The 12,101-nt window shown below is 37.1% G+C and overlaps 1 protein-coding gene across 3 annotated transcripts in view; it reads right to left on the bottom strand.

Moving 5' to 3' along the window:
• LOC149543579 (5'-AMP-activated protein kinase-like protein) overlaps nucleotides 1–12,101 on the bottom strand; it is a 262,094-nt gene that overhangs the window by 127,545 nt on the left and 122,448 nt on the right. For all 3 annotated transcript variants that reach the window (XM_089798356.1, XM_089798357.1, XM_089798358.1), the window contains one exon: nucleotides 11,960–12,084. In XM_089798356.1, coding sequence (XP_089654482.1) covers nucleotides 11,960–12,084 — 125 coding nt within the window. The remainder of the gene's footprint in view (nucleotides 1–11,959; nucleotides 12,085–12,101) is intronic.

Genomic DNA, 12,101 nt, shown 5'->3' with positions numbered 1-12,101 from the left:
ACACATATATGTATGTATGCATAAATTTGAATGAGATGTACGTATACGCCCACTTAATACATGACATATACATTAGATACATTGTTGGAATATCACGTGCACACACACACACACACACGTGTACGTACATACACAAGTATAGGAAGGTATAGTATGATATTTTTATATTAAGACATTACCATGAAGTTATTATTTTTCCACCTTGGTAATAGTCTTATTATGTGCGACCATATTTCTATATTCTTCATCAGGCCTTCATATTGTTCAGTGGCCATTTTAATAATATTGCCACACAAGTTTGTTGATGGTTGTTTGGTTGTAACTCCTTGCCACCTTCATACTTTCTTGCTCGCAACCAAGCATGCAGACGAGCAAGGCCAAGATCTTATTTTGTGCAATGGTTCATATTGAGTAGCATTCAAAAAACATCACGACAAAGTTATCACAACTTAATACTGTCTGCATTGCATTTTCGTATTGCTTTACACAATCTCAATTCACAAAGCTACTACATAAATTCATGATTATTATAATATTTATCCATGGCAAAGTTATTAAATGTCAGTTAATGAAAATTATCTTAGTTGCCGGTTCAAGTTCGATTTGAAGTTTGAGTTCAAAGAATCGGTTCGCTAGTACAGCAATATATATGTGTGTGTGTTTAGGAAGCCTAGAAGCATAAGTTAAAATTAGAATGTCACATAGTATCATAAAATCATATGATGTAATCATTTAAATAACAAAACAACTTAGGCATAAACTTTAGTCATTAAACTTGTAATCATAGCATCACGAATTGTGATTATAACATCATATATTTCAAGTTCAACATCAAAGATTCCAAACATTAAAATTAAATCATGATTCATGAATTATAATGGCAAGTTCAGGTATAATTGTTTCAAGTTTCAACTAATGGATTAGAAATGTATTGATATTCTTCTTCTCCTCCTCCTAGTTCTTTAGCATTAGTTGACTCAGCAATAGAGCGAAGGCCAATGGGATGAACAAAAACAATTATAGTATGGGCATCAAATCTTCAATTGTAAACTAAGAAGCAGAAGTATCCAAGCCTTCCAATTGTGCATTTACATCCCACCTCTTTGTCTCCCCTTCTTTGTATTCTTTAGTCTTGTGCAAGAGTACACACAAGTTGTAATGCACAAATACCAAGTTCTTCGTTGTTTTTTATTGCAACCTATCGTGCTTCACTGAAAGGATGAAATGATATTTGCTCCAATTTCTTTCTAAAGCAGATGAACTAGCAACCTATTAAGACATGGCCAAGTAAACAATTCAAAAATAAAGTATAAATAATCTATCTTGAATCTTACAATTTTTAGAAATTTATGAAGACAAAGTAAACTAGTAGTAATTTGTTTTTAAATTAAACTTACTTGTGATATCACTTTGATTGCAAGGGGTTGCAACGTTTAGAACCTTCAGCCATGGAGGTACCACCAACTATGAGCATCCTTCCTAAACTGATGGCGAAGAGCATCATTACTCAGAGTTTTTGCATCCACAAACTGTATATACTCATCTCTAATTAAATCTCGCATATCATCATCAAGAAAGAGTCTTTCAAATACTGCCATGTATCCATCCTACACTTCTATATCTCTATAGGGTGGTAGTCTTCCTAGTAGATCAATATATTATGTGCTATAGTATTTGGGCATCACTGTATAGGCAAGAAAATGTAGGGGAGTGGTCATTTTGTTCCATTGTTCTACAACAATTGCTTGCAATTCTTTGAAGTTCTCTTGAGGATCTTGCTCTTTTTCATTTACAATTTGTTTGATCTTCTCAAACATTGAGTCTATGCCATCATATATCTATCCAAGGCAAGGCCTATCCATGGCTACATACCTAAGCATGATTGTAATGGGCTTGGTGAACTTAATGAGATATTCCACACTTTCCCACCATAAGTCATCCAATATCCTAAGCTTTATTTTGGATGTCCTCTCACTATTGCATTGCCTCCATATAACCCATTTGTTCTTGATTACCATATTGGAAAGTGTCTCTTTCACTTCCATTAGTCGTCTCAGGACCATAGTTTAAAAACTCGATATCGACAATATCTCGGCCGACCCAAAAATTTTGAAAAACTCGGCTAAAAATTTGGCAATAAATCGACACTTTTATCGAACATTTGAAAATATAAAATTTCTTAAACTATGCTTTAAAATGCATACATACACCAAATTTGTAGAATATATAATAATTTGAAAATTGAGATATCCACCATATATCATTCAAAGTTTAAGTTAAATAGTAATTTATACTTATAGCAAGAGGAACTTAGTAGATTAATCATTAACAATTTAACATACTACTAGAATCGTATACCAAAAAACAAGTAGAACATCTGAATATAAATAAGTTCGATACATAAAGTCAAAACTCTACGAAACTACTACTTCTGAATACATATTAAGTTCAAGTCTCAGTATCAATGAAAACTGAAAGTAGCAATCATAAATTGCGTCTATGAGTAAAACTCAAAAGAGATCCTTGCTGCTGGGTGTGTGGTGTTGAAGTAGTTGCTGTGGCAACATCCTCAATAGGTGCCCTAATAGGTCCCTCACGCTGGATAGAAGCCTCTGATGGATGACCAAGCTCATGTTCCTCCTCACGTGCTGCCACATCTGCATCCCACTTATTTGCTTCTCTCTCAAACTCAGCTAGCTGCTCATCTGTTAGTAAAGGTTCACCAACATCTGCATCCTCATCATCAGGAGAAGCAATCCAATCAGCTGAGTATGGATCAATGTCATCCAAGTCTAGTGCTTCATATGAAGCTTGCCCTTTCACCTTCTTCTCATGCAAGAGAAGGTTGTACTTCACATAAACCAAATCAGTCAGGCACTTTTGAGTCAACCTATTATGTTTCTTTGTGTGAATGTTTTGAAAAGTACTCCAATTTCTCTCGCAACCAGAAGCACTACAAGGCTGCGATAAAATTTGGATGGCAAGCTTTTGAAGATTAGGCGTTGTGGCACCATAATCTTCCCACCACAGATCTGTAAGGATTAAAAAATTAAAAAACCATTTATGATGTGGTAAAACTTCCAATAAACTTCACGAGAGAAATGAACGGTATGATAAAACTAAACACATTCTTTTTTACCTAGCTGCAAAGTGTATCTCCTACGTTTTCAATCAGGAGAAGAAAACAATGGCCCCTCTTCCCTCTTGTAGCTCTGCAACTCATCAAGTATGAGGTCTCAGAGGTCCATATTAGCAACCAATCTTCGAATAGATGTGTCCAAGCCAATCTGAACCTCTGCATCTGCTTTAAAAGTGTTGGAAAAATAGTACTTGGGGTTCAAGAAGTAGGCAGCTGCATGAATGTGTTGGTGGAGTTGTCGGTTCCACCTACAATCAATAATGTTCCATATGGATCTATATTTGGTCTCATTTGACCTATAAAAATGTTGAATGGCCTCTTTTGCACTATCCATGGCCTCATATAGAAACCCCATGGGGTTTTTATCCCCATCCACAATTCGTAGAACCTTCACCAACGGTTTTGATACCTAGACATAATAAAACATACAAAAATCAGCCAAGGACAATATTTCAAAATTGAATATTAAATCATCAATGAATACTTGAAAACTTACTTTGAGGGTCTCTTCCATTAGCCTTTGAATGTTACTATCAAACACAATCCTCGCAATCTTCTCTGCTTCAGGCTTCCTGGCATAAGGACTCTCTAACCATTTCTTATCAAGAAACATACGCCTGAGGTCTAGCAATGTCTCAGATATGCTTTGCAAGTTTATAAAATTAGTAGCAAAGCGTGTGACCCCTGCCCGTACAAGAGCCTTACCACTAGTGTGCTCTCTCATAAGGCTCAAGACCCATGTATGATTGTAGATGTACTTAGCAATATTCCTTCCATCTTCAACCACCTTCTCCACCCAGCTTAGTTTCCTAGATCCTCAAGAAGCAAGTCAAGACAATGGGCAGCACAAGGGCTCCAAAATAATGTGGGATGTCTCTCCATGAGAAGTCTACCGGCAGCCACATGTGTAGCTGCATTATCAGTCACAATCTGGATGACATTAGCAACTCCCACATCTATTACCACCTCATCCAACATGTTACACAAATTTTCTGCATTTTTTACTTGATTAGAGGCATCAACTGATTTTAGAAATACCAGCTACCCCCCTGAAGCAACTAGAAAGTTGATGAGTGTCCTGTTCCTGCCATCTGTCCACCCATCAGATATAATAGTGCAACCTTTCTATTCCTAAACTGTTCTTTGCTCTTCTACAAGCTGATGAATATTTCTTACCTCGTCCTGTAACAATGGGTCACTCACCTCATAGGGAGTTGGGGACTTGAACGCCTTACCAGACAAAGAAATGGAAGTTACCACTTGATTCCAATACAGATTGAATAAAGAATTGAAGGGAATATCATTGCAGACCCAAAATCTTGTAATTGCCACCCTTGTCTTCTCATGCATCTCTTTGTTCAATGCAGTGCCTAGCAAGCTGGGTTGAGCACCAAGAGTGTTACGTGGAATCCAAAAGTCTGCTAGAGACCCACTCGTACTTCCCGATCCTCGTATCCGAGGCCCAATAGAAGAATCCTCTCCACCTGTTTCTGATCCTATAGAACTAAAAGTCCCCATTAGGGCTGTCATAGCCTCAAATGTCCTCTTTTTTTCTGCCTTACTTTGTGCATATTTTTGTAGGCTTGTCAAAGCCTCTCTTGTAGCCTCTTCCGGACATTCATCATACGCTGTAATATGATTGCATGGAATCTTCGCAAGATGGTATTTCAATCGGCCTATCCCTGAAGTCATTTTCTCATGGCAATGGATACATTCGACATGTCCACTGATTACCCTTGGGATCCCATGGTTCCATAAAGGATCCTTAGCTCTGCCACCACCAATCATCCTGTTTCTATAGGTATGTCACTGACACTCGAAGTCTGCACTCTGCAAGTATAAGAATGAACAATCAAATATAAAATAAGATTGATATCAAACATAATTTGCAACAATATGAATATATAGAATTTAATGATTTGTAATCCAACTTTTATCAAAAGGAGGGTGAGATCTACTATCCAACCATTCGGGTTAAAATAAACTGGAATTAGTCTATAAGCAAAATAGAATAGAACGAGTATCCAACTGTTATTTACTAATAGTAAAAATTTAAAACTATTCAACAGTTATTTACCTTGCTAATAATTAAGGGACATTTATATTAACATTAATAGTTCTTTCCAATTTTGTTATACTGTTGTTATTTACTGATATTAAATTTAAAACTATCCTAAGTTCCTAACGGTGTTTAAAATTGAAATTACTAATAGAAATTTACTAATTAGTATTACTGTATTACTGTTAGTCTGTTACATTATAAATAATAATAATATATAGTTTTATTATTTATACACAATATATATAGTTTTATATAATTATATTAATATCTATAGTTTTATATAACAAGTTACAATATGAATATATATTAATTTTTAAAAAAAGATTAAAAAATATTTCACATACCACCAAGAGTTCTGCAAGAAAAGTCGAATGCCAAGTGTAGGAGGTCGAATGCAACTATACAGTTGAACATGGCCGTCCAAACATCATCACGCACAACCAGACTACTGGAGGAGGTCATGGCCGCTTGCACCTCGATCACCTGTCCAAAATAAACTCGTTCACCTGTATAAAGTTTAGAAGTTGTCGCTGCTACTGGAGGAGGTCATGGCCACGTCGCTGGAGGAAGAAGTCACTTTTGCGTGCATACTAGACGCAATTGGGAGTGAAGATATCAAATGTTGTAAACCTAAACTTTTTACCTAAATTTCTAACGACCAGTCAACACTGTTTTCAACGGTTTTTTTGCCGAATTTAGGGTTTATAACACAATTTTTTTCATATATCTCACCACAGGTTTTTGATATTTAATGCTGCCGATATATTCAGCGATATATTTGGCTGCTGCAAACTCCTGCGTTATACCGTGGTTTGGCAATATAATGCCAATTTTTTAAACTATGAAAAAAACACAACTATTAGATGCATACTTAAAAAATCAATACACATTACACGATTAAAAAAATCAGAAATTGTAAAATACCTTCAACAACTCCAAACGTAGAAATATTTTGAATATCCCTTGAGTCATGTAGTGGTTTGTGATGAACATCTAGATGTCCTTAGCTTTTGCATACACCTCCTTGATCTACTCAATACTCTTCCCAATCCTTTGTAGCATAAGATTAAGTGAATGAAGCACACAAAAGATATGGTCTCTCTCTTCAACCAACAAACCAGCAACTCTACAATTCTTGGCATTGTCTGTTACAACTTGGATAATGTTTCTAGTGCCCACTCCTTCAATGGTAGAGATGAGAATACTAGCAATAAATTGCCCATCTTTTACTTGCCCCTCACAATCCACCACTTTCAAAAACATTGCCCCTTTAGGGGACACCACCAAAACATTGATCAATGGATGATCCCTACCATCTTACCGAACGTCTAAAACAACTATTACCCCTATCTCAATCCATGAATACTTGATGGGCTTCAATTGCTTAGCAATCGACTTGACCTCTTGATCGAACAAAGCAATTCATACTCTATCAAAATCGGGACTTGAATACCCTGCAGGTGCTTCATTAGCACTTCTCAACATCCTTTTGAAATGTGGAGAGTGAACAAGATTAAAAGACAACTCATTTGCATACAAGCATATTACACCATCAATGTTGGCAATTTCCCTACTCTGATTTTGAAATGTAGTTTTTAGAGGTCCCTTTCTTTTGTGTGAAAGGGGTGCTTCATTTTGAGAATTAGGGGGAGCTGAGGTAGTATAGAAGGGGTGATCTTCTATAACAACATCTGGGGTGGATTTCATTCCCTTTGCCCATTTTTTAGTTTTATTGTCATCAATGGTATTTCGCCTAAGTTCATCACTCTCTTTTGTTTCCTCATGCTCTTGAATATATTTTAATAATCATGAATTTGGCATAGGTGCATTTTTTCTCCATGACATATCTTAACTCCTCTTCCACAATATCCATACGAATGGCCCACCACACAAAAATATGAACTATTTCTTTCTACATCACAACCCCGACATTTCCAACGGTAACCACCACCTCCTAGAAAAGGTACAATATCCATATACTTCCACAAAGGAAAATCAAATTGGGGTTCTATTCTTTGTTGGGTATTGGCAATGCCTGCTGAGGAAGAGGTAGATCCCATTGAAGTTCATTTTCCTACGGCAAGAAATTGTATACATATTGAGAATAAAATTTTAGGGAAAACAATGGCTAGATCTTATTGGCAATGAAAGATAATTGAAAAAAAATAGAACGCTTAAACAAAACAAAAGGAAAATGGAACAAAGACTTACCTCTTGCTGCCATTCTAAGCTTGCAAAGGTGTAGGAATGAGGCACAAGCACTACAAGATAGCTAACAAACCAATCTTCCAACTCCTCCTTGCACAAACAAACTCTTGCTCAACCCCCTATTTGCTCTTGCTTGAGACAAAATAACCTATTTGCACATCAAATATGAGTGTTAGAAGCTAACATAAGACATTTACATTCACTTTTAAAGGTTTAGAAACTCCAAATTATAAATATGTCCAAAAAATGACTTAAATGTCGTCTGTGGGGCTTAGTTCGACGCGATTCACTGCAAATTTGATTTGATGGTCGAGTTGATTGTTACTTGGGACAAATTCGAACTTGATTGCCACAAACCATACCCTGGTCAAATTTTTGAGGAACTGTATCCATACCAAGTACTATTTTGAACCCAGTCTTGGTCTGGAGGCCATATCGGAGAACCAAGGTAACTAAGAAAATTATCTTATGGTGGCACCAAATAAGTAAAGTAGGAATTATATTTGAATGATATAATTCAAATGATTAAGCTTTACAAGCTAAAACACCATTAAGTTATGTAGGGTGTTCTAACGAAGCTATTGACTCTCTTTGTAGAGAAATTATAAAAGCCTTTGGGTGAAAATGGAAACTCAATTCTGGATGCATTTATTTTGTTTTTTTTGCTAAAGGAACATGAAGAAGGGCTTATGTATTTGCATGCTTGTGGAATTGTCAATTCTACATTACCAGAGCACTTAGAATTGGTGAAATATCCTACAATTTGTGCAGACTGCTATGGCTTCAATTCAAAGAACATGATTAACTTTGTTTAAGGGTAGGAAATTGGGGTTTTCAATCATTTATAAACCAGAATATTAGCAGAGAAGTGTACAAATGACAATAAAAGGGCCAAATCATAGTCCATAGAAACTTGCATTGGAAATAAAGGCAGACACACTTCTCCCAAGGAGCCATGATTGATCATTGTACTAGCTTCCTAGACCTAATTCCTCCATTGTGGCAAGCTGCCAATCAATTGGATTAATAATTTCAAGGCTGCTAACACTCATAGGAACTTTCAATGCCACTACAAGCATTTATAGGTTTCTTAATTCATTAGCAATTCATGTTGAAGCATTCAATTTAATTTTTGTAAATGTTTGCATACAAAAAATAAACAAATAAGGCTATTCTCAGTGAGTTGGCATTTTTATTTAGACATTTCAAGCATTGTTATATGTTTTCCAATATTATTACCAAACACAAAAAGGAAACATATATTTTGAGATTACAAAGGAGACAAACTTCAAAATAAAAATTGTTCCCAAAAGAGTTGATCAAAGTAAGAACCATTGGGGTTTTTACAGTGTTATCAGAGCACTGCATGTATGCCAACTGTTTGCCTAAATATGTTAAGTGAAAGCTCAAGTTGGGAGTTTGAATCCTAACGAGGTTCTTACATATTTTTTCATTTTTATTTTGATATTGACTCATTTCAGATTTCCATGCTTGTTGCAGTTATTTTATGTTAATATAAAAATCAAATATTTCATATTTGTATTTCTCAAACTCAATTCATCATTCAATGTCCAATTTCATTGTTCTTATGGTTCATATTTTCAATGCCACTCTTAAGAATGTTTATTGTGCTTAGTTATGCAAATGAAAATTTATAACAATAATTTTATGTTTTCTGCTTTCTTGCCACCTTTTCACCATCACCAATATCAATGAGGCATGAATGCTAGCAAGGCTTCTGATGAGGAAGGGTTCCAATTGGCATTCTTCAAGTACATCCTCAAGATTTTGGACTCATTCCTCATAGATTTGTTCAAAGGAGTGGTTTGCACGTGGTTCCCCCTCTTGGTCACAACATATCATCTATCAAATTCATAAGGTTGTGGGATAGCTTCAGATCCCAACAAATACAAGACCATCATGGTTGGGCACTCTTTCTCTAAACTGTACACTATAGGCTTGCACGCTATTCTTTTCCAAGAGATGGATTATAGGCATAAGGGGGCAGGCTGGCTTCCAACTAAATTTCAAAAAATGGATCACATCCTGACTCTTAGGGCTATTTTTGAGGAAAAGTGCCATCGCTCCTAGAGGGTGTACTGCTACTTTGCAGATTTTCGGAAGGCATTTGAATCAATTCCCACGACGACCCTCTTCTAGAGGCTTCATGACATTGGTATTTCTGAGACTCTCGATTGCAATTGTAAGACTCTATGAGATGGTAGTTGGTCACATTAGGAACCCTCAAGGGATATCGAAATTTATTCAGAGCACTATTGGAGTGAACCAGGGTTTCCATTTGTCTCCTACTTTGTTTGGACTTCAAATTGATGAGTCGGAGGCATTTCTTTAGGTGCACTCCCTCCCGGAGATGGATTCTCCTTACACTAGGTCTTAATCTCTATCATACGTTTCACGAATGATGTGGTCCTCCCAATCTCTTCTCTAAATGGGTTACAAAGACTTCTTGATAGACTCGCATCTTTTTGTGATTCATGAAAATTGACAACTAAACAAAGTAAGACCAAGGTGGTGGACTTCAATTGCCTGAAGACCTCACACCTCCATTTCTTTTTCTAGGACACAGAGGTTGAGATCTCATCTTCCTACACATATCCAGGGGTCAAGTTCTCTAGCCCTCATGTCAACATGAACTGAACACTTCAACCTCATATAAAAAAAGGGTATTTCTCTTTGGCCCTTGTTGAGAGATAGTTTTTCAGATATCACTTCCAAGTTCTATGACACCACATCCAAGGTGACTCTTATGGACAGTTTGGTTAGACCAATGACACTCTATGGATCTATGGTGTGGAAACCATATTTACTAGAGTTGGATTGGGCCTTCGTGGAGTAGGTTCAAACTCTTTTTCTTTAGTGCATCATTCGATGCTGGTAGTCTACTCCACACAATATTGTCCTAGTTGAGTTTGAGGTCCCTCCCTTCAAGCTTGGCACCATCTTCGTCTTGGTTTGGATCTTACATTGCCTACACAACTTGGCGGACTCCTCCAAGGGGTGTCACAGATATTCCTACCTCTCCTACTTTTCTTAGAGGCTATCGCACCTTTGATTCTGTGAGGTGGGCTCAATGTTAAGTTGCTCAAGCTTTGGCTCTTTTGGCTTCAATCGAGATTGACATTGATCACCTTCCTCCTTTCCAATACTCTTAATATGCCACCTCTCAAGTTCTACCACTTGCAGAAGCTGAATATGCACATTAGGATGGGGCATTTACAAATAGTATATTCTCACTACTTGGGTTAACCACTCTAGGGGGCTCCACTCAAGAATGGCCTTCTATGTGGAACACTTTCTTGATATTTAGGACGAAATCATTGTTCGCCCCTCATACTTGACTCATGGATGGTCACATGCACTCCATATTTCTCTTGGTTCCTTCAGAGTGGATTTGCATAGGCTATGCATTTAGTCTAACCATCACTTGGATAGGGAAAACAAGATCTGCCAACTTTGTGATATGGGGGAGGCAGATATGGAGACTTGCTTCATATTTTTCTGCCCCATCTACTATGAGATCAGAAGGAGGTTCTACAACTTCTTCAAGGAGACACAGTCTCTCCCCTCCTTTATTAGATGCAAATATCAGAAGTGTTTCGCACTCTATCTTCAAGAAACTCAAAGGCTTTGGGACCACAGTAACTTCTCCCCACGAGACCACACCCCAATCAGCTCATCACCTCATTCTTCATGGCGGTCTCTCCTACGTGGAGTACTGAGCAACCACTTGACCCCTAGATGGGCCTCTCAAGGTCATGTGTCCTTGCAAATCCTCCACATAGTAGCAAAGTTCTTCACTCTCTACCAAAGGTCTTCAGAGACAGCTTGGGACCCTTCTTGCCCTAAGGCCTATCCTTAGGTTCTATTGTTTTTTCTCAGCAGCTCAATGCAGCTAGTTGGGTGATTTATTCAATTGGGTCTTGATTTTGTTGTTCCATTTTCTCTCCTTGGACACCGTTTGGTGCTCTTGCTATTGGCTGCCCTTTTGCTGATTGTTACAATTCCTTGGACCCTCTTGTTAATCTTTGGTTGGACATTAATAAAGTTATCTTATCTTAGTTATTCTTACAGGGTGTAGTCCGTTGTAGAAAAACACACCCGAGCCCATTGCACATTAGAAACTAAAAGGAATACAGACATTATCAAATTACTGTCTTAGAGAATACATATACGTATGCACTTTGCACACCCACATGCACAACACACAGACATGCATGTGTTTGAGCACAAATGCACATGAATGTACATGTGCCCACATGCACATGTGCAGACACAAAACCCAGAGAAATAGAGACATTATCAAATTTATGTTTAAGGAAAGGACACTCAGGAAAAGTATATCATGTCAGCCATAAATGATAATGTTTCTTTCAACATGGTTCAAAAGTTGAGATTTAATTCAACAAAGATAAAGACTTGTCATCTTTTTGTAGGAGTTAATGATCATATGACATAAACCATTGAATTTCTGCTTCTAGGCATCTGTTATATGTATGTAAACAGATTATGTAGCCAGCATATGCTCAGACCTTGTTCCATTAGAAATTTGAATTTCAGATGCTGGATCTGGTTCCATTGAAATGTGATGCTGCCAACCATTGAAACTGCCTGTCACCTCCACATTTATTCCTTCACCCCAATATTCTACCCGAACCTGCAAGAATATGATTC

Source organism: Cupressus sempervirens, chromosome 8, assembly GCF_028749045.1.
Source record: "Cupressus sempervirens isolate cs-2001-9-10 chromosome 8, ASM2874904v1, whole genome shotgun sequence".
Taxonomy (NCBI): Eukaryota; Viridiplantae; Streptophyta; class Pinopsida; order Cupressales; family Cupressaceae; genus Cupressus; species Cupressus sempervirens.
Note: the sequence above shows the minus strand (reverse complement) of the source record. Positions and strands in the feature narration are given on the sequence as shown.